The sequence below is a fragment of the Scylla paramamosain genome, chromosome 3 (genome assembly GCF_035594125.1).
Source record: "Scylla paramamosain isolate STU-SP2022 chromosome 3, ASM3559412v1, whole genome shotgun sequence".
Taxonomy (NCBI): Eukaryota; Metazoa; Arthropoda; class Malacostraca; order Decapoda; family Portunidae; genus Scylla; species Scylla paramamosain.
The window spans coordinates 17,557,501-17,580,710 of record NC_087153.1 but is presented as its reverse complement, the minus strand read 5'-3'; the positions used below and the strand labels follow the sequence as shown (position 1 = coordinate 17,580,710).

The 23,210-nt window shown below is 44.9% G+C and overlaps 1 protein-coding gene and 1 long non-coding RNA gene across 2 annotated transcripts in view; both read right to left on the bottom strand.

Moving 5' to 3' along the window:
• Window positions 1-581: 581 nt before the first annotated feature.
• Window positions 582-4,861, bottom strand: LOC135096385 (RNA-binding protein 25-like; the record flags this gene model as incomplete). The annotated part of the gene is made up of 3 exons (XM_063997855.1): window positions 582-3,378; window positions 3,549-3,674; window positions 4,799-4,861. Coding segments are annotated over 3 exons (369 nt in total), but the record flags the coding sequence as incomplete, so codon positions are not given.
• A 13,582-nt stretch (window positions 4,862-18,443) lies between these two features.
• Window positions 18,444-23,210, bottom strand: part of LOC135091892 (uncharacterized) — a 35,835-nt gene continuing 31,068 nt past the window's right edge. The window contains exon 3 of the long non-coding RNA XR_010262681.1: window positions 18,444-19,972. This is a non-coding gene — a long non-coding RNA (uncharacterized LOC135091892). The remainder of the gene's footprint in view (window positions 19,973-23,210) is intronic.

Sequence of the window (23,210 nt, the reverse complement as noted above, 5' to 3'; positions counted from 1 at the left end):
GAATGCTTAATCCAATCCCGGTGGTGTCCAATAGCTCTTCCTCTTCCTCCCTCCCCTTCCCCTCCCTCCCCTCCACTTCCTTCCCCTGCTGTGAGTACGTAGGCAAAGTTTTCAAAGGCCAGAATGAACTGCATTTACCCATCGATTTACTCATTCGGTTAATTTTGCGTTGACGGTGAGGGTGCATGTTCTGGCTGCGTGTGTGTGTGTGTGTGTGTGTGTGTGTGTGTGTGTGTGTGTGTGTGTGTGTGTGTGTGTGTGTGTGTGTGTGTGTGTGTGTGTGTGTGTGTGTGTGTGTGTGTGTGTGTGTGTGTGTGTGTGTGTGTGTGCGTGCGTGTGTGTGATTATTAGACTGGTATGTGACACTTCTTTTTCTGCTTGTCTGTCTGTATGTCTGGCTGGTTAGATAGATGGATGGATGGATTGGTGGATGGACATATCTCTCTCTGTCTCTCTCTCTCTCTCTCTCTCTCTCTCTCTCTCTCTCTCTCTCTCTCTCTCTCTCTCTCTCTCTCTCTCTCTCTCTCTCTCTCTCTCTCTCTCACTAGCAGTTGCATGATCTAATTTCAAGCCATTCCAGTTGAGAGCAAACCATCCATTGTGCATCATCGTGTCTGCCTGGGCGGTATTTTCCACGTACATCTGCACAATATCCAGTATAACATTCAGTTCTCTTGTTACGCCCCCACAGCTGTTCACCGCCACCGCACCTCTGCTTCGCTCGCTTCTTTCTTGAGGCCTTGCTAGACCCTTTGATTCTGCCTTTTCTTTACTTTTCTCCGCTTGCAATGTTTTCCCTTTCCTTCCTCTGTTTTCTAATTTCTCACTGATATAAACTTTCTTTACATTGTTACGTTTCTCCCACTTTTTCCGATAAGCAGTGCTAGACTTATTCATTCTGTATTTCTTTCATTCCTTCTCCATTTACATTAGTTTTTTTCCTTTCTTCTAAGTAAGTTTCCCTAACAAGCTATTTTCATTTTAATACTTATATCTTATTTTTTTCTTTGAAGCTTTGCTCCAACGTTTCTTTCCCACTTTCTCTTTTTTTCTCATTTACATTATATTTATTTTCCTTCCTCCATTTCCGAAGTTCTCACAGCTACAAACTATCTTCACATTAATACCTCCCTCCTAGCTTTCCTCGAGGCATTGTTCCACCCTTTCCTCTTGCTTTCCTTCCTTCTCTTCAAGATGATCCCTTCCTCCCCTTGACTCGCACCTCCACCGCTTCGTCTCATCGCCACGCCAACACGCTGCTGCTGATGAAAAACGCACGGTAGGTCCTTGCCGCCTCACCGATGACTGCAAGACGCCTCGACCCACGCCTCACCCTTCACCTTCCTCCTGCATCACCTCGCTTGCTCCATTGTCTCACGCCTCTCAGTATTTCCACCACCACCGTTAGGTTTGGGTTACGCATTGCTCCTCACTCGTCTGATTCCACGTCGACTGATTCTGTTGGTGTTATTTCTCATTTGTACTGAACCCCTATTCCCGAACGTTCCCGTGTCTGATATTGAGTTGCAGGCGTTAGTGGAGGTTATTTGGGGTGTTCAATGTTTTTTTTTTTCTATGTATTGTTCCTTACTCGTTTTGTCAGATTTTAACTCTATTGCTCCTACTGACATTTCTCTCCATTTGTACTGAGGCTCAAACGTTCCCGCGTCTTATCTCGAGTAACAGCCTCTATTGAAAGTTATTGGGGCTCTGAAGGTTGTGTTAATGTGTTACTCCTCGCTCGTTTCGTCGGATTTCAACTCTATTTCTCCTACCGATATTACTTTCCATTTTGTATTTAGTCCCTATTTCCAAACGTTACCATGTCTGATCACTACTTCTAACAGGCTCTAATGGAAGCTGTTGGGACTTTCAAGGCTGTTTTCATGCATTGCTTCCCGCTCGTTCTGTCAGATTTCAAGCCGTCTGATTCTACTGACTTTATTTTCCAACTGTACTTCAGCGCAGTTCCCACGTCTGACCACTACTTTTAACAGGGTGTAGTGGAAGTTATTGAGGTCTTAAAGGCTGCTTTCATGCATTAGTCTACACTCGCTTTCTCAGATTCCAATTCTCTATTTACTCGTACATTACTTTCCAACTGTAGTCAGGCTGCCATTCCTAAACCTTCCTGAACTTGATTGCTTCTAACAGGTTCTAATGGAAGCTACTGAGGTCTGCGAGCCTCCTTTCATTAACCCAGTGATAGCTTAACAAGATATCTGTATCATCAACGGGGAAAAACACCCAAGTGAACCCAACTTACCATCCATGTGGCCTTGGAAAACAGTAGCAACGGAAGCTCCAAGTGGCTCGAAATGCAGAGCTCGATCATACAACACGGCACGCTTGCAATCGACTTCTTTGTTTACATTTTCCGAGAAGATCTAGCGGCATTTGTTTCCCCGATCCTCTCTAGTCATGACCTGCGCCCTCGCCCGCACGCCCGCACGCCAGCCCGCCTGTAGGTCCCAAATTCATGGATTCTGGCAGCTCATACCTCTTCGGATTCTGTGCCTGTGTCTGTGTGTCCGAGCAAACCTTCACAGATTCATTCGCTGCTTGCCCGTCTGTCTTTCTATCTGTCTGTTTCTCGCTTAGGTTTATCTGTGTTTTTCTCTATCCCTCTCTCTCTCTTTCTGTTAGTTTATTGTTCTGTCTAGTTTTTTGTCTGTCTGTCTGTCTGTTGGTCTGTCCGGCTATCTATTTTGTCTATCTATCTGTCTATTTATTTATCTATCTGTCTGTCTGTCGGTCTTTCATTTTATCTATCTATCCATCTGCCTATGGGTCTTTTAACAAATCTTCCTGTTTGTCCGTTTATGAATGGGCCTACATGCCACTCCCCTCCTCTCCCCAGTCACCCTTTCTCTCCCTTTCCCTCTCTCCCTAACTATCCCTCGGGGCTGGGCAGGGAGCGCAGCGCTGTGCGGGGCGTGGGTGAGGCTGGCTGGCCCGTCCGGTGGCCTGGCGTTACCTGTCAGCACCAGAAACACAGGTATATGCTTTTTCCGACTCGTATTTTACATGACACACCTCTCCACTATTTCCTTGGCCTTTTATTTATTTATTTTCTTTTTTATTACTGCGTTACTTTCTCTGTGATTCTTGTGATTTCCATCTATCCTTTGTTTTATTCTTTTTTTGTCTTTGTCGCTGAATTCTTTGTGTTCTTCTCTCTTTTTATTTGGTTTTACATCATATTTCTGTGTTTCTCATTGTTTTATGTTTTTTTCTATGGTTCTCTCTCTCTCTCTCTCTCTCTCTCTCTCTCTCTCTCTCTCTCTCTCTCTCTCTCTCTCTCTCTCTCTCTCTCTCTCTCTCTCTCTCTCTGAGCCGGCCTGGGAGTAAAGACTTCCCGCGAGGCAAAAACCGAGAGAATGAGATCACAAGAGAGAATCAATGAGGTAGCCCCGCCACCACCAATATATAGCCAATACCAGGAGACGGGACCCGCAACCTTCCCTCTGAACACTGGTGCTGGACTTCCCCTCTCCCTCTCCCTCTCCCTCTCCCTCTCTCTCTCTCACATACACACACACACACACGCCAAGTAATCTCAGGTCTTTGAATATTCTTTTGCGGTCGGTCTCTCTCTCTCTCTCTCTCTCTCTCTCTCTCTCTCTCTCTCTCTCTCTCTCTCTCTCTCTCTCTCTCTCTCTCTCTCTCTCTCTCTCTCTCTCTCTCTCTCTCTCTCTCTCTCTCTCTCTCTCTCTCTTGTTGACCACAGTGGCAAATGTCAACCTTCTCACAGCCCCCATCACAGCTACTACTACTACTACTACTACTACTACTACTACTACTACTACTACTACTACTACTACTACTACCACTACTACTACTACTACTACTACTACTACTACTATTACTACTCGTATCCTGCTAACCGACCATCCACGCCTCTACAATCGTACACCCCGACCATCGAAGTCTTTAAAAATCCTGGAATCCGACCATCCAAGTCTCAGAAATCCAAGAAACCGACCATACAAGTTTCCCAAATTTCCAGAAAACGACCATCCGAGCCTCCAAAAACAAATCCTACAAAATAAATAAATAGATGAATAAATAAATAAAATAAATTGAAATAAATACAGGAAAATACAGTCTTTCTGAGCTTCTGCGTAAAAATACTCAATAAAATACAGGGAAATTGCAGCTTTTGTGATCTTCTTAGAAAAAAAAAACTATACAGAGGAATATAGAGAGGCTTTCCGGATTGCAGCCCTTCAGAACATGTAGTAGAACGAACATACATACATACATACATACATACATACATACATACATACATACATACATACATGCATACATACATACATACATGCATACATACATACAAGCCACTCACGGCAAAGAATAAAATCCCTCATGATACAATACAAGCAAAAGGGAAAGAAAAAAATAACAGAAATCGTAAGGTCTGTCCCACAAAACAAAATACATACAGATATACAAGTTGTGCCGGGACAGGAAAAAAAGGGAATAAAACTTTAATACTTACAAGCCTGACAAAAAAAAAAAAAAGCAAAAGAAAAAAAGAAAAAAACTTCCCTATTGGTTGTCTGTATATATATATATATATATATATATATATATATATATATATATATATATATATATATATATATATATATATATATATATATATATATATATATATATTCTCTTTTTAAATTCTTTCTTATTTTCTTTTCTTTTTCTCTTTACTTTCTAGGTTTCCCCCTTTCTTTATCTTCTATTCTATTTTTTTCTTTCCTTTTCCTTCCTTCTTTTCCTTCTCTTTAATTGTATATACCTTGTTCCCTTTCCTAATTCTCTCTCTCTCTCTCTCTCTCTCTCTCTCTCTCTCTCTCTCTCTCTCTCTCTCTCTCTCTCTCTCTCTCTCTCTCTCTCTCTCTCTTCTTCTTCTTCTTCTTCTTCTTCTTCTTCTTCTTCTTCTTCTTCTTCTTCTTCTTCTTCTTCTTCTTCTTCTTCTTCTTATTATTATTTTTCTTCTTCGTTTTGGCCTCGTCTTGCTGAGTCTCCCGAGAACTCACTGACGCAGGCGAGGAAACTTGCGTCCCCCAGCACTCACTTCCCCCGCCACCGCCGAGCCGCTGTCCGTCCTCTCGTCTTGGCCAGTCCTCGAGAGCAGTTTGGGCGGGAGTTGTGACGGCCTAATAGACGGCGTGGGAGAGGTAGCAGGCGGCGCGACCCTCAGTGTGACCCGTGAAGGAGGCGAAGGAGGAAGTAGGAGGAGTTGGAAGGGGGAGGTGGGAAGAGAGACGAGATTTGGGGGAGGGGAGTGGGGGAAAGGAGACTTCTTGGGCTTGAAGTGATGGAAGAGGGATGGGAAAGAGACCTGTTTGTACGTCACCACGCGGGGAATGAGGAAGAGAAGGAGGAAGAAGAGGAGAAGGAGGGAGAGCAGCACAAAGGAACAGAAAGGAGGACAAAAAACAGCAGCAAACCCGTTCAGTCTTACAGTGGGGACTTCAGTATCTAACAAAGTGAAAGAATTACAATGGAGAGGAGCAAGAAGGAACAAAAAGAAAGACCAAACAGCAGCAGACCTGTAGACTCGTTCGTTCTTGCATAGTTCTGGGAATTTCAATACCTAACAAAGTGAAAGAATTACAATGGAGAGGAGCACGAAGGAACACAAAGAAAGACCAAACAGCAGCAGCCTCGTTGGCTCATGAGGGACTGTTTGTCGTGACTCCAACTGCTAACAAAGTGAAATAATCAGGAAGGAGAGTAACACAAAGGAACACAATGGGAGACCAAACAACAACAGGCCCGGCAATAGATCTGTTTGTTCTTACAGGGTTGTTTGTGGGGATAATACAGACGAAGGCTTCTCCCCACCCACCGCTCCCTCGAGTCCACGCCGGTAGGTAATGCAAAAATGCCAGGCAGGGTCAAAAAACCTATTGAAAAATCTTACAGGAAAGAGATGAGAACCACGACTCTTGTTGCTTCCATCTAGCGTCGCGCAGCCAGCAGTCCCAGTAAGAAAGGCTCCCGTAAAGGCCAATAAATCTGATAAAAAAAAAAAAAAGGAAAAAGAAAAAAAAAGGCCTACTGAAGACGTCAGTAACCTAAAGTTCAAAAGCAAGTCGAAGTTATATGGTAAAGTGCTATGAAACATCTCTCTCTCTCTCTCTCTCTCTCTCTCTCTCTCTCTCTCTCTCTCTCTCTCTCTCTCTCTCTCTCTCTCTCTCTCTCTCTCTCTCTCTCTCTCTCTCTCTCTCTCTCTCTCTCTCTCTCTCTCTCTCTCTCTCTCTCTCTCTCTTGGAAATGTTGAAGTCATAGGCAGGAGTGAATATTGTTATCTTATATTAATATACATTTTTTTTTTTTTATTCATTTCTATTTATTTATGGTTATTTTGTTGTTTTTTTATTTTATTTTATTTTTTACCTCTATGATATTTTTTATCTTTTATCATTTCCATAATACTGGGACCATAACTAAGCGCAGCACTCAACACAAGATCAGACCATCGGATTGTAAAAGCTTTGATACCAACCTTTCTCACTTATTAAAGGTCGCCCGAGAAAGCCAATTAATTTGTAAGCATTTCTTAATTACCTCCGAGCAATACTTAGTGAGCTTCAAGGGGCATAATATTTATATCCTGAGCCTCTATCTCCTTGCTGTACCACGTGGTTTAGCATCAAGTAATGAAAATAATTATTAATTTCAGAGGCTGTTTTCAAGGATTAAGTTTAATTTGACTAATTTAATTCCATCAAAAGGTTTAGTTCAGTAGTTCAGGATGTTAGGCTTAAAATGTTAGGCCTATTTATTTGTTGTTTTGGGTTTTTTTCAGGCATTTCCAATATTAGCTTTTGTTAATTAATGTTTTATTGTACTAACCTTTTCACTGCTATGCTTAAGACAATTCTATTTATGTTTCGTTCTCATTTTTCTTTATTTCAGTGGTAAGGTTTGAAGTAATCACGTAGTAGTAGTGGTAGTAGTAGTAGTAGTAGTAGTAGTAGTAGTAGTAGTAGTAGTAGCAGTAGTAGTAGTAGTAGTAGTAGTAGTAGTAGTAGTAGTAGTAGTAGTAGTAGTAGTAGTAGTAGTAGTAGTAGTGGTGGTGGTGGTGGTGGTGGTGGTACTAGTAGTAGTAGTAGTAGTAGTAGTAGTAGTAGTAGTAGTAGTAGTAGTAGTAGAAGTAGTAGTAGTAGTAGTAGTAGTAGAAGAAGAAGAAAAAGAAGAACAAGCAGAACAAGCAGAACAACAACAACAACAACAGGAAGAACAAGAACAGGAAGAACAACAAGAACAACAGTTGCAGTAGCAGTAGTCACTTCCTAAGTCATCTACACGTGCAGTTGATTCAAGTAGTAACGTCCCAAGATCTGGTAAATCATCTTGTACAGCAGACCATGACATTACTTCCCGAGACAACAACAGTACGTACCTAGTATATTTGCACTTCCACTGAACTCACCCACTCGCCCACTCACTCACTCACTCGTAACTCGTAACTCGGAACTCGTAACTCATAACTCGTATTTCTAGACTAAAGAAGTGATGAAGAGTACAAGTGGGTGTTACTACTACTACTACTACTACTACTACTACTACTACTACTACTACTAGAAAGATTAGCAGCGTGGGAGATTTACTGCTGCTTTTGGCGAGCTTTTCAAAACAACAGATCGATGCTCGCCACTGCCTTACCAGAGAGAGAGAGAGAGAGAGAGAGAGAGAGAGAGAGAGAGAGAGAGAGAGAGAGAGAGAGAGAGAGAGAGAGAGAGAGAGAGAGAGAGAGAGAGCTAATGGGACCTTGTTTAAATTAGCCTCAAACGCCTCCCGGGGGAAAAATGAGAGATGGTGAAGAAGAGGAGAAACAGGAAGGAGGAGGAGGAGGAGGAGGAGGAGGAGGAGGAGGAGGAGCAGGAAGGAGGTGGAGAGTGGCTGGAGGCTGTTCCTTGACCTCCTTGTGGCTGCTGGAGTGGATGGCAAGTGGATGGATAGCGAGTGGGTTATCAAGCATCCACATTCTTTAAAGGGAGGCACAGGAACCACCACCACGAATGAACACAAAGGAAGAACGAGCAGAAGTACCTCACCCACTGAATCTTACGAGGCTGGAGTGGAGAGCGAGTGGATGGATAGAGAGTGGATGGATACAGATTGGATTATCAAGCAGCATCCACATTCTAAATTGTTTCAACACCACGACATCTGCCTAACTGTATTTCATTAAAAGGACGATTGTATTAAATTTCAGACTGTCCTTGTCATGAAATGCCTTAAAAATTAACTCTACCGACGCCTCCACAACAATTACGCTCTACATCTCCTTTGAAGCTTTCCTGGAGAGTGATTGAATATTTTATAAAGCCTGGCAACAACTGCAGCAATGGGAACACAAAGAAAGAACAACCAGTAACGCGCCCATTGAATATTACGATGCTGCTGGTGAAGTAAAGGATAAACTGTAGTATTCAGTCTATGTAAAATAATGAATAAGATAGTAAAGGCGAAGGTTTCTCCTCATCCACCATTCAGGAGAGAAAGGCGGAGAGAAAGGTGACAAAGAGAAAAGGAGTTTATAAGAAAAGTTAATAAATTGTATTAAATCAATGTAAGACAGAAAACAGGATAGTAGAAGCGAAGGTTTCTCCTCCTCACTTATTATTCTGGAGACTGTTAAGGTAAATAAGAGAGAGAGAAAGCAGAGAAAGCCAGAGAAAGGGAAGGGATTGTGAAAAAGATGAATAAACTTTACCATTTCATCAAAGTAGGATGGAAAATAGCAGAAGGGTAATGGAAAAGGAAAAAGAAGTATAGAGAGAGAAAAAGGGAAGGGACTGTAAAAAAAAAATATAAATAAATAAATAAATAGTAACATAGTTTAGACGAAGGTTTCTCCTCAGCCACCATTCCGGCGACTGTTAAGGTAAGCAAGAGGGAGAGACACAGGAGAGAGAAAGGGAGGGATTACCTGGCGTGGTCTGAGCCAGCACACCTCTCATCCCAAGGGGCACATTTTGTACAGTGCGCGGTAATCCTCTCAAGCTATGGATTAACAGTCTCTCTCTCTCTCTCTCTCTCTCTCTCTCTCTCTCTCTCTCTCTCTCTCTCTCTCTCTCTCTCTCTCTCTCTCTCTTGATTCCATCCACTCACACGTACGTGCACTTCCATTACTATATACCTGCTCTCCACACACACACACACACACACACACACACACACACACAAGCACTCCCCTTCTTGCTACCCAACGTGTGTCCATCCCTAGCACTCTTTCTCTCTTCTCCCAAATCCTGCACATCCCTACACAAAGCCTCTTTTACGTTCACACACACACACACACACACACACACACACACACACACACACACACACACACACACACACACACACACACACGAGAGTCAGGTCCGGGAACTAATTAACCTGCGTGAGGTCGAGAGAGGAAGCAACATCTCAACATCACCTGCAGTAGTAGTAGTAGTAGTAGTAGTAGTAGTAGTAGTAGTAGTAGTAGTAGTAGTAGTAGTAGTAGTAGTAGTAGTAGTAGTAGTAGTAGTAGTAGTAGCAGTAGTAGTAGTAGTAGTAGTAGTAGTAGTAGTAGTAGTGGTAGTAGTAGTAGTAGTAGTAGTAGTAGTGGTGGTGGTTATGTTAGGTTAGGTAGTATTAGTAGTAGTGAAGGAGGTGGCCAGGTTAGGTTATGTTAGGTTAGGTTAGGTTAGCTTAGGTTAGGTTAGGTTAGGTTAGGTTAGGTTAAGTTAACTTAGATTACGTAGTATTAGAGATAATGTTTGTGGTGTTAGGTTAGGTTAAGTTAAGGGCACTGCTCTCTTCTCCTCGTTTCCCTTACTTCCCCTCCCCTCACCTTCCCTGCCCTTCCCTGTCCTGCCCATCACTTTCCCTCCCCTGCCCTCGCCTCCCCTGCCCTGCCCTCGCCACCCCTGCCCTGCCCTCGCCTCACCTGGCCTCGCCGCAGCTCAGGTAAACCGTGAATGCGAGTTGTAATTAAAATATGATGCGGGAAGTTATAATCATGCGTTGGTGCCTTTCATTTTGCCAGATACGGAGGCTGTCTGGGGCTGGCGGGGAGAGGTGAAGCGAGTGTGTGTGTGTGTGTGTGTGTGTGTGTGTGTGTGTGTGTGTGTGTGTGTGTGTGTGTGTGTGTGTGTGTGTGTGTGTGTGTGTGTGTGTGTGTGTGTGTAGGTAGGTTAAGAGATTTTGGTGTGGGGTTATATAAGACTTTAATAAAAGGCTGTGGTTATAATATACATTCTTCCCTCACGCCTAGCACACTATATATTAACTCTCTCTCTCTCTCTCTCTCTCTCTCTCTCTCTCTCTCTCTCTCTCTCTCTCTCTCTCTCTCTCTCTCTCTCTCTCTCTCTCTCTCTCTCTCTCTCTCTCTCTCTCTCTCTCTCTCTCTCTCTCTTAGCAGCCTCCCTCCCTGTCTCTCCCTCCCTGTCCCTTTCTCCCACCCTGTCTCCCTCCCTTCCCATCCTCCCACACCCGAACCACACCCATCTCTCCCCGCACAAAACCCAATACCTGAAACCTTCAATATCCTGGCGCGGGAGGAGAACCCAGCGATGCATTATAAATATGTTCGCTTTCATTACTGTGGAAAAAGAATGTGTGTGTGTGTGTGTGTGTGTGTGTGTGTGTGTGTGTGTGTGTGTGTGTGTGTGTGTATGTAGGTAGGGTCTCACAGTACGTACTTCATTATGTATCCTCACTCCATCCCCACTACCTAAGCTAACCTAACCTAACCTAAGCTAACCTATTCACTACCTAAGCTAACTTTACCTAGTCTAACTTCTGCCCAGCACATTCCACCCCAGTGCATCTCCAGCCCAGCCTATCCCAGCCTTACCAAACCTTCCCTCAGCACACCCCAGCCCAGTCTATGCCTTACCAAAGCTCACCTCTCCCCATCCTTGCCTAGTGTACCTCCAGTCTATCCCAGCCTTATTTCAGCTTACTATCTCAGAGTTTTCACGTACTAGTTGATTCAGGGAGGAAAGAAACAGTACTAAGTCTCTCTCTCTCTCTCTCTCTCTCTCTCTCTCTCTCTCTCTCTCTCTCTCTCTCTCTCTCTCTCTCTCTCTCTCTCTCTCTCTCTCTCTCTCTCTCTCTCTCTCTCTCTCGCGAGCACCTCACGTCACCATCGTCTTTGCTCTCATGATTAATTGACAAGGCCACGTATTTGCTATTACGCCGAGAGAGAGAGAGAGAGAGAGAGAGAGAGAGAGAGAGAGAGAGAGAGAGAGAGAGAGAGAGAGAGAGAGAGAGAGATACTATACTTTCTCTCTCTCTCTCTCTCTCTCTCTCTCTCTCTCTCTCTCTCTCTCTCTCTCTCTCTCTCTCTCTCTCTCTCTCTCTTACTTTTTCCATTACATATTCATCTTCTTCGCGATCTATTTCCCTCCCCCTCCTCCTCCTCCTCCTCCTCCTCCTCCTCCTCCTCCTTCCCTTCCACCTCGTCATCCTCCTCTTCGAGACTTCTATCAATAAAGTAAGGGACTCTCTCTCTCTCTCTCTCTCTCTCTCTCTCTCTCTCTCTCTCTCTCTCTCTCTCTCTCTCTCTCTCTCTCTCTCTCTCTCTCTCTCTCTCTCTCTCTCTCTCTCTCTCTCTCTCTCTCTCTCTCTCTCTCTCTCTCTCTCTCTCTCTCTAACAATCTGGAATCCTGCATAACGAAAGGCAACTCCCACGAAGGATACTCAGTTTGGGAGTGGCGAAGGATGAGGTTTGGGTCCTGAGGGAGTGAGGAGTGGAGTGTTGAGGAGTGGAATGGAGTGCTGAGGAGAGGAGTGCAGTGTTGTGGGAGAGGAGTGGAGTCGGTAGAATAAAATTTTAGTGGAGTGTTTTGGAGTTATGGATGATAAGTACACTATTTTTACTCCTCAAGATATCCACACACTTTTTTTCCCTTCTCCACATTCTTCCTCGTCTATCTCTCTCTCTCTCTCTCTTCTCCTTCATCTCTGCTTCTATCTACCTCCTCTTTCTCTTCTGTACCTCTTTTTCTATCACCTCTTTCTCTTCTTCTTCATTCCTTCTCTTCCTTCAGCTCTTTTCCTTCATCTCTGCTCTTTTTATCACCTCCTCCTCTCCTTTATCTGTGCTTCTATCTATAACCTCCATAATATTAACTCTACAGCGTCAGTATTCACAATCTTCACCTTTCGTTCCATTGGCTGTCTCGTTAAAATCTCTTTGGTGTTTGTTTTGGATACGGGCAGTGACAAATGATTCTCTCTCTCTCTCTCTCTCTCTCTCTCTCTCTCTCTCTCTCTCTCTCTCTCTCTCTCTCTCTCTCTCTCTCTCTCTCTCTCTCTCTCTCTCTCTCTCTCTCGTACTTGTTTCTCCCTGACAGATATGATGATGTTTTCACTTTTTTCTTTCACCTTCTGACAGTGCGCCGCGAGGAGAGACGGGTGGGTGACTGGGTGGGGAGGAGTCTTCTTACATGTCTATTCTTTCCTGATACTACAGGGGAAGGTCTGTAGGATGTGGTTTAGTAGTGGGTAGGTGGTTTGGGAGAAGCCTTTTTACTTTTTTTTTTTTCGATACAACAGAGGAAGGTGTGTGGAATAATCTCGTATTGTGAGTGGTTTAGTGGTTGGTGGATGGATTGGATGTCTTCTTACTTTTCTATCCTTTTCGAATACGGCAGAAATGGTCTCCTATAGCGCTTAGTGTTATTATAATCATGTTTTCTTGTGTTCCTGCGTTCTCTTAATCTCCTTTCAAATTTGCACCGTCTCCTCTTCCTCCCCCTTCCCTTCCACCTGTTCCGCTTCATCTTCACCTTTTGATCTTTCACCTTCTGCAACTTTCCTGAGTCCACCTGCATCTCTTGATCCTCCTCTTCCTTCTACTCCTCCTCCTACTCCTCCTCCACCTCTTTCTCCACCAGCACGTCGATACTCCACCGTTCGTTCCCCTGTTCCACTAAAGTTGTACATCTCATATCGGTACCATGACAGACCACCATTACTTCTGACACCCCCTCCCCCTCCCCATTTTCTCCCCCATTTTTCGCCCCCCTCGGCCGTAGCAACAAGTGGGACGTCTGCTTTAATCTGGTTCCTGAATTGAATATTTGTTTCTCTCTCCCTGCCATTAATTCTGCCTCTCCCCCTCTCAGTGCTGCCTTTCTTTCCTGGTTTTCCTTTTCTTTGAGTCCTGTTCGTGGATTCTGGTGGCAGTGGTGGTGGTGGTGGTAACATTTGTATAAGATCACTGTGCCTTTCCTCCTCCTCCTCCTCCTCCTCCTCCCCCTCCTCCTCCTCCCTTCACTCCTCCTGCTCTTCCATTTAAACCAAAAGAATTGTATTTTTTTCATGTAAACACTGGTATATCTTTGTTTTCTTTCTCCTCCTTGTCCTTCTCCTTTCTCCTCCTCCTCCTCCTCCTCCTCCTTCTCCTTCTCACTGTTCTATACATCCACCTGTCTCTCTCTCTCTCTCTCTCTCTCTCTCTCTCTCTCTCTCTCTCTCTCTCTCTCTCTCTCTCTCTCTCTCTGCGCTCCCCTCTGCTCTCTGTTCATCACATCTCTTCCTCTCACCACTCTGCCATATCTTGTACACCTGCTCTTACTTTCTCTCTTCTCTCCTCTCCTCTCCTCTCCTCTCCATTCTTCTTCCTCCCTCACTACACCTGCTCCCACCCACACTTCTCCTCTCCTCTCCTCTCCTCTCCTCTTATCTCCATTCTTTCTCCTCCTGCATCAAACCGGTTTCCACCCACACCTCTTACCTGCTCCACATCTGCTATCACCCACACGTGTTACCTTCCTTCGCCTGGTGATTCGCCACAGTAAACTCTCTCTCTCTCTCTCTCTCTCTCTCTCTCTCTCTCTCTCTCTCTCTCTCTCTCTCTCTCTCTCTCTCTCTCTCTCACCACTAATATATTCGTTTCTAATCACATAAAAATGGAAAAAACGTAAATATAATGAAAAAAATACCAAAATCTCTCTCTCTCTCTCTCTCTCTCTCTCTCTCTCTCTCTCTCTCTCTCTCTCTCTCTCTCTCTCTCTCTCTCTCTCTCTCTCTCTCTCTCTCTCTCTCTCTCTCTCTCTCTCAGCCAACTCTCAGACGTAAGGAGGAAGCGAGGCAGTCAGGATCACGTTACCCAGCGCGGCTCAATTTATCTTAATGGTGCCTCGCCCGCCGCCCTGCTGGCTGGGAGGCGGCGGGAGTAGAGGCGGTGGCAGGGTGGGAGAGGAAAACGGAAAAGTGACAGCTATATACTTGACAGCGGTTTGTGTACGGCGCTGCAGAAGACACGGGATAAGGGATGGACTGTGTGTGGAGGAGGAGGGAGAGGGAGAGGGAGAGGTGGGAGTAAAAGAAGGAAGGGAGAGGAAAGTTTTTGGTATCATTATCTGTGGTATATCTCCTCTACTCCCTCCTCGTCTTCCTCCTCTTCCTCCTCTTCCTCCTCTTCCTCCTCCTTCCCAGGTAAGATTGTGAAGACATGAAAGGTATGTGTGGAGGTGTAGGAGGAGGAAGGAGAGAGGAATGGAGGGAGGAGAGAAGAAGAGGAGGGAAGTTTTGGTATCATTATCTGTGGTATATCTCTATCTCCTCCTCCTCCTCCTCCTCCTGCTCCTTCTCCTCCTTCTCCTCCTGCTCCTCCTGTTCCTCCTCGTCTTTGTTTTTTTTTTTTTCATTTTGTTTTTCTTTCTCTTTTTTATTTTTTCCCTCTGTGCTTTCTGTCTCTCGCTTATCTTGTGTATAATATCAGTACCAATCAGTGCCAGTACCAATATCCCTTACTCCTGATTCCTCTTTATTTTCGTTACCTTCCTTTAAGTCCTCCTCCTCCTCCTCCTCCTCCTCCTCCTCCTCCTCTGCGATTTTCTACCTCCTCTTAATTAATGTCCAGTGTTAGTTGCAATCACTGTCTCTTTGTTCTCTTTACCTCTCTCTTCTCTTTATTTTCGTTACCTTCTTTCAAGTCCTCCCTCTCCCTTCTCCTCCTTCCTCCTCCTCCTCCTCCTCCTCTTCTGCCTCATTCAAGAGTTTACCTACTTCAAGTTCATTTTTTTTTTTTTTTGAGGAGGGACTTCAGGAAATGGAAAGAACTGACCAAACTCGAGAGATAATTCAGCGCGGGTTGGTCACTTCCCTATCCTGAACCAAAGTAAAAATTAATTGAATTTCTTATTTTTTACTATATATTCTTTGTCACTGTGTGTGTGTGTGTGTGTGTGTGTGTGTGTGTGTGTGTGTGTGTGTGTGTGTGTGTGTGTGTGTGTGTGTGTGTGTGTGTGTGTGTGTGTGTGTGTGTGTGTGTCTCAGCCTGTCTTTGTTATGTTATAGTCTCTCTCTCTCTCTCTCTCTCTCTCTCTCTCTCTCTCTCTCTCTCTCTCTCTCTCTCTCTCTCTCTCTCTCTCTCATATACGCAACCCGCTGCTCTTTTATTCCCTTTCTCTCCTATCTGTCACTATTTCATCTCCCTCGCACTTCCTTCCTCCCTCAGGTCTCTTCCTCCTCTTCTTCCTACAAATGTCGAAATGATCCGCTTTCCCCTTCCTCCCTCGTTTCCTTCCCTCTTCCATACAGTGCCGTCCCAGCTTTTAGTATCCTGATCCACCACCACCACCACCTAGACCTCCCCTCAGTCTCATACTCACTACATTCTCATTCACCTTCTCATCTTTATTTTTTTTCCATTAGTTTGCATCACACGTCATCTGTTCCTTGTGACTGACAGATGACGTGTCCTGAAGGGCGGGGGTGGAGTGGGTGTTGGGGTGTTTTTGTGAGTGGTGGATGAAATGGAAGAGGGGGACGTGGTGTGGTGTGGTGTGGTGTGGTGTGGTGAGATGTGATGTGATGTGGTGTAATAAGTGTGGTAGTGAAGATGATACAGACAAGCCTAATTCCTCCAGAGATTATTAATTTATCTGTGGTATTATCGTTTTCTTTCCGTGTGTGTGTGTGTGTGTGTGTGTGTGTGTGTGTGTGTGTGTGTGTGTGTGTGTGTGTGTGTGTGTGTGTGTGTGTGTGTGTGTGTGTGTGTGTGTGTGTGTGTGTGTGTGTGTGTGTGTGTGTGTGTGTGTGTGTGTGTGTGTGTGTGTGGCTTTCAAAGAGTCACTGGGAAATGGATGTTTTTTATGTATATCTGTGTGTATCTCATAAATTCAGAGAGTTTTGGACGTGTTGTTGTTTTTCTTGTACTGTCTTGGTAGAATCCCTGTGTGCTGCTTTCTTCTCCTTCCACAACTCAAGGCTCGGAAATTTACGGCCAAGCACTGAGGAGGATAAAGAAAGAAGGAAAAAACACGAGCTAAGGTAGAAGCTACATAAAGTAAGGACAGGAGTGGTGGTCAGGAGGAAATGCCTTAGGTAGATCAACTGGCCCTTTGCAATCAATCTCCTTGTGTTCTTATGTTCTTACCTGTGCTTTGAACTGGTGCTTGTCTACGGGGAGTCTGTCTTGGCGTGGCGGGGAGGGACGGGCGCTGTGAGGGAGGCCAGAATGTACGAGTAAGCAGCTTCATTGCATCCAGCCATTTGGGGGATGATGTGTTCGGGTATTCTTGCGTTTCAATCTTTGTATGTATTATCTTTTTTTCTTAATGTAAGAGGTGTGCCGGCCAAGGGCAAAAGAATTTATATACACAAAAGACCCAATGAGGTTCCAGTCCCCCAAGCATGAAGAGCCAAGAGGATTAACCAAAACTAGAAGAGTGTTTTGAAATCTCCCTCTTGAAAGAATTTAAGTTATAGTAAGAGGAAAATACAGAATCAGGCAGGGAGCTCCAGAGTTTACCAATGAAGATGATCAAAGACTGTGAATACTGGAACACTCTTACATTTTGGAGGTGGACAGAATACCTGTGCACAGAAACGAGACTCTTTCCTCGTATACCTTCTCCCATCTCATCTTTCTCCCATGCAATATCAGTTTCCTGCAGTGTTTCAGTATTGATATATATTGGTATCCTACTTAGGCTTAAAAATGGGACTTTTCTCGTATACCATCACCTACTCTTCCTTCTCCCACACTATCTTCTTCCCATCTCCTCCTTCACATATCACCTGCCTTCGTGAAACGCCAATTAAGCGATTATATATATCTCAACCCTCAACCACTTTCCCTCTACACGCAAGAAAAAATATCCTTCTGGTCCGCGGAAGAAACATTTCTCCTCCTCCTCTGCGTGGTGCCGAGCTGGCCACAACACCCCAACACCCTCAGTTCAGGCCACACTTTTCCTCCCGCTCACGCCGCCTCGCCCCTCCGAAGAGTTACACACCCGCTCGAGAAATAGACGACTCCCTCACTGCCCGGGTTTTGTGGACGCCAAAGCCCCGCACATCCACGCCTCAACGAGCGGGTCTTCACCACCACCACCACCACCACCACCAAAGAGTAAGAACAAAAAGACCTGTTGGGCTTCGCTAGGTCACGTGATAAGCTACTACAATGTTTGAAGTAAGAGATGTAGGACAGAAAATGAGAAGGCTCCTCACCACCCACCAGTAATATCTCAGCATCATGATGGACAGGATAAGCACCAAAATTCACCACCAGTACCACCTTCAGCATCACCATCAGCACTGCTCTCACCACCACTACCAGCACCAACACTCCGTACCACTAACATCACCACAACCAAACCATCATCACCACTACCACCACTACAACCACTCACCACCCACATTCACCTTCCACTTCACAATAATGACCATTTCTCCAGCAATTAAAACACAAAATGCACTAATCCATCACCACACACCCTTCCCTTCCTCTCCTTCCCCTTTCCCTTCCCCTTTCCCTTTCTTTACCTGCCTGCAAGCACCACCTGTCGCGTCGCCTTCACCTGTACAGAAGGGGAGCAAAAATCACCTGTAATCACTGGCCATTCCTCCCCTTGCAGCGGCTCTAACTTGTTTATGTGTAACGTTAGTCAGAATTACCTTCCTCGGAGCGTTCGTGTGTGTGTGTGTGTGTGTGTGTGTGTGTGTGTGTGTGTGTGTGTGTGTTGGGCTGGGGGAGGGTATAGGACAAGAGAGCGAGAGAGCGAGAGGGAGAGGGTGGGAGAGGGAGGGTAGGAAGGAGGAGGTAAACGGAGTGAAGAATTGTGAGGAGAGCAAGGGAGAGTGAAGAAAAGTGGGAGAGAGGATGAGGTTGCGAAAGTGTGATGGATAGAAAGTGGAATGGGTCAGATAATGAAAGTGAGAGAGAGAGAGAGAGAGAGAGAGAGAGAGAGAGAGAGAGAGAGAGAGAGAGAGAGAGAGAGAGAGAGAGAGAGAGAGAGAGAGATTCTGTATATTTCAAGACTGGGCTGAATCTGTGGCTGTGGTAGTGGAGGAGGAGGAGGAGGAGGAGGAGGAGGAGGAGGAGGAGGAGGAGGAGGAGGAGGAGGAGGAGGAGGAGGAGGAGGAGGAGGAGGAGGAGGTGGAGGAGGAGAAGGAGGAGGAGGAGGAGGAGGAGGAGGAGGAGGAGGAGGAGGAGGAGGAGGAGGAGGAGGAGGAGGAGGACCGTGATGCCTACCAGAGCTGAGAACGTTCTGGCAGTGGAAAACATGAAAAAAAAGTGGACGTGTGGCAGTGGAGTTGTGATGGAGAAGTGGAGGAGGTGGCGGAGGGAACGGTGATGCAGAGGTGGCGGCCTTACACTGGTGGACTGTGGTGGAGGTAAGTGTGGAAGTAAGGGTGTTGCTGGAGTGAAAGGAGAAGGGGAGTGGTAGTAGTATAGTGGTGGTGGTGGTGGTGGTGGTGGTGGTGGTGGTGGTGGTGGTGGTGGGGAAGATGGAACAGCATAATGCAATTCTCATATAATGGATTACAGCTCCAGGCACAGGATATGATGCACTTTATGTCGCTGCAAGAGTGTCTCCCTTGCACACACATACACACACACACACACACATACAGGTCAGAACGAACTCACGAGCACTAGTTTTTTTTTCCCTCTCCTTTTTCCCTCCTTTCTTTTCCTACTCTTTTTTTTTCCCACGTAGCAGTATTAAGTTTCACGGAACAAAGCGATCGTGAAACTTGACAGAAGGTTATTTCACTTTTCTTCCCCCTTTTCTTTCTTTTCTTCTGGCTGCGGGGGTGTTGCATGCCGGGGGTGCGGATAAGTGGGTGGATGGGTGGGTGGGTGGTGGAGTGGGTGGAGGTGGAGTGGTGGAGTGTGCGGCGTGTAGTTCGTGTTTTTCTCTCTTTCTCTTTTCGTTTTTTCTTTTCTTTTTTTTTCTTTTTAGGTAAGCGTAAGGGAGAGAAGCTAAGGACACAAAAAAGTTGAGAAAAAATCTGCTCTAAAAAAAAAGAAAAAATGAAAAAGAAACTTAAAACAGGAATAGATGTCTCAGTTTATTTTTCGTTTCATTATGAAGTTAGTTTAGTTAATTACCTAATTAGTTGGTTAGTTAGTCAGTTACCTAGAACAACGACAACACCAATAACAGCACCACCACCACCAACAATAACAACAAGCAACCAACCAACCAACTAACAAACAAACAAACAAACAAAACAAACAAACAAATAAACAAACAAATAAACAAATAAAACACACACAAACAATGCCATCTGAACGAAAGGATGAAAAGAGAATAAGACAAACTAACACCACACTGCAAGTAATACAACCAAGACACAAGCAATTTTCAAGGCGGTACTTCACTTTTCTTTTACACCCATGAAGACAACTATTGCAGAGAGCGCAGATTACTACACATTCACGCGACATTCATCCTAAAAAATATTCACGAGGGAAGGATGCTGTGTGTGTGTGTATGTGTGTGTGTATATGTGTGTGTGTGTGTGTGTGAGGCATTGACAAGGAGCATCGCAGCCTCTTTACTATTCATTCTCTCGTTCCTGCTTCCCAAGGGTCGTCAGGACTTGCTTCTCTCCTTCCCGAAGTCTTGTCACACGCCACATCCCGCGGGACGGCCTCGACGCTGTCTTCATCGCTGAGGCCTCGATGCGCCGCGCGGCAAACCCTTCACGCCAAGATCTTCCAACATCTCTGGAAAATAAAACCGACGACAGGTGGCGCTGTAAGAAACCCGTCGTGTCGCCTCGCCCAGGTCTTCTGCAGGTGGTGGTTCTTGAATGGTTCGTAGCAGGGACGTGAAAAGTATATAGGTTAGTGTTACCAGGAAGCGTGTTTGAAGAAATGTGTGGTTACGACAAGCATCAGACAGATTCAGTGGTGCTGGTTACGATTAGGTATGACATTACAGTTACGTTTTTTTTTGTTTTTTTTTTTTTTTTTTTACTGAATGTTTTTTTTTGTGCGCTTTTGTGCCCTTCTGTAAAAAAAAAGAATTGTGATTTTTTTCTTTTTAACTCAACGGACTTTTTAGATAAATGTTTGTACCTTTACCAAAAAAAAAAAAAAGGGAACTCGTGTGTCCTTTTTCACTGCTTTTTTTTTATCAATTTTTTTGTGCCCTTATCTATATATATTAAAAAAAAAAAAAAAAAAAAGCACTTCAAAGGTTAACAGTGACCTGGAAACCTCCTCTGTGACCTTCTAACCCCCAAGGCGCCGCTTGTCACCCCCTCAGTCTGTTCCGCACCACACCACGCCCCTCCCTGCACAGCGCCCCGTCACCCTCCCCACGCTGTCTCTTTTCCCATGATAAGCCCCACCGCCCACGCCCCACCCTACTACCCAATCCTCACCCACCCCTGGTCTGATGAGGCATTCAGCGCCATGAAGACAGCGAACAAAAATCCTTTCCGAGATCAGAACCCACACGACCGTCGACTGCTGAGGCAAAGATTTGGTGTCTAGAATCTCTGTCTCCCTGTCTCGTCCCCTCCCTACCCTGACAATCTGCTCCGACCTGCCTTTTTTTTTTTTTATTTATTTATTTATTTTTTTTTTTTATGTACGAAGGACACTGGCCAAGGGCAACAAAAATCTAATAAAAAAAATGCCCACTAAAATGCCAGTCCCATAAAAGGGTCAAAGCAGTGGTCAAAAATTGGTGGATAAGTGTCTTGAAACCTCCCTCTTGAAGGAATTCAAGTCATAGGAAGGTGGAAATACAGAAGCAGGCAGGGAGTTCCAGAGTTTACCAGAGAAAGGGATGAATGACTGAGAATACTGGTTAACTCTTGCGTTAGAGAGGTGGACAGAATAGGGGTGAGAGAAAGAAGTCTTGTGCAGCGAGGCCGCAGAAGGAGGGGAGGCATGCAGTTAGCAAGATCAGAAGAGCAGTTAGCATGAAAATAGCGGTAGAAGACAGCTAGATATGCAACATTGCGGCGGTGAGAGAGAGGCTGAAGACAGTCAGTTAGAGGAGAGGAGTTGATGAGATGAAAAGCTTTTGATTCCACCCTGTCTAGAAGAGCAGTATGAGTGGAACCCCCCCAGACATGTGAAGCATACTACATACATGGACGGATAAGGCCCTTGTACAGAGTTATCAGCTGGGGGGATGAGAAAAACTGGCGGAGACGTCTCAGAACACCTAACTTCATAGAAGCTGTTTTAGCTACAGATGAGATGTGAAGTTTCCAGTTCAGATTATAAGTAAAGGACAGACCGAGGATGTTCAGTGTAGAAGAGGGAGACAGTTGAGTGTCATTGAAGAATAGGGGATAGTTGTCTGGAAGGTTGTGTCGAGTTGATAGATGGAGGAATTGAGTTTTTGAGGCATTGAACAATACTAAGTTTGCTCTGCCCCAATCAGAAATTTTAGAAAGATCAGAAGTCAGGCGTTCTGTGGCTTCCCTGCGTGATATGTTTACCTCCTGAAGGGTTGGACGTCTATGAAAAGACGTGGAAAGGTGCAGGGTGGTATCATCAGCGTAGAAGTGGATAGGACAAGAAGTTTGGTTTAGAAGATCATTAATGAATAATAAAAAGAGAGTGGGTGACAGGACAGAACCCTGAAGAACACCACTGTTTATAGATTTACCTTTACCTATCCTGACCTTCTCTATCCTTTTTATGCTTTCCTTTCTTATTGCATTTTATTTTATTTTTTTGTATTCCTTCCAGAAACAGCTTTCTTCTTCTTTTTCTCTTCTTCTTATTCTTCCTGTGCTTGATCTTGTTCTTGTTTCTCTTCTTCAGACCTCCTCCTCTTCCTTTTCAACTCTTCTTCCTCCGCATCTTCTGGTTCTGTTTCTTCTTCTTCTTCTTCTTTTTTGGATATGGAGTGTTGGAAAGGTGTGTGGTGCTGTAGATGTGTAGTGTTGCAGGTATGTAGTGTTGCAGAAGATGAGTGTAGTGTTGCGTAGTGTTGCAGGTGTGTAGTATGGGAGGTGTGCAGTGTTGCAGCGTTAGATGACTTGTATTCAAGAGAGTAATAAACCTAAGCTGGGGGTGGAGCTCATGACTCTCTCTCTCTCTCTCTCTCTCTCTCTCTCTCTCTCTCTCTCTCTCTCTCTCTCTCTCTCTCTCTCTCATCGCACACTCCTGACCTGCACTCGTCATCACTCACAGCTTCCCTCACTAAATCTTTCCTCCTCCTCCTCCTCCTCCTCCTCCTCCTCCTCCTCATCCTCCTCCTCTTCCTCTTCATCCTCCTCCTCCATCTCCTCCTCCAAGTCTTCCTTTAGCTGTCACGCGCCTCATCTCTCCCCCTGACTCTCACACCATTTGTTTTCATCACTCACCCACCCACTCACTCACAAAACCATCCTGTTGCATGCATCTCTCCCTCCCTCCCTCCCTCCCTCTCTCTCTCTCTCTCTCTCTCTCTCTCTCTCTCTCTCTCTCTCTCTCTCTCTCTCTCTCTCTCTCTCTCTCTCTCTCTCTCTCCCTCGCTTCTGTTTCGAGTTGCAGTGAAACAAGGTGATAAACAGCTCTTATTCCTCGCTTACTCTCCAGCACATTGGGAACTTCGCGTCTCTCCTGCTGGGCTTTCGATTGTAGTTTTGATTACGGTTCAACGGAGGCGAAGGTGGTGGTGGTGGTGGTGGTAATGGCAAGAATCAAGGGAAAAAAAGTTACAGTGTCTTCAAGTAACTGATATTATTACAAGTGTTTAGAAGGAAAGTATAGGAAGAGAGGGATAGAGAGGGAAGGAGGGAGGGATATAAAAGTCTCTGCTTGGTGTTCAGAAATTAAGAAGATTTAAGATTATAAGGAGTAAGTAAGGAACATCATTGCTCATTTCTATTCGGTAGTTGAAAAATATGATGTGATACGCAAAATGGAAGGTAGTAATGACAAAGGCTTCTCCCCATCAACCAGAGAGAGAGAGAGAGAGAGAGAGAGAGAGAGAGAGAGAGAGAGAGAGAGA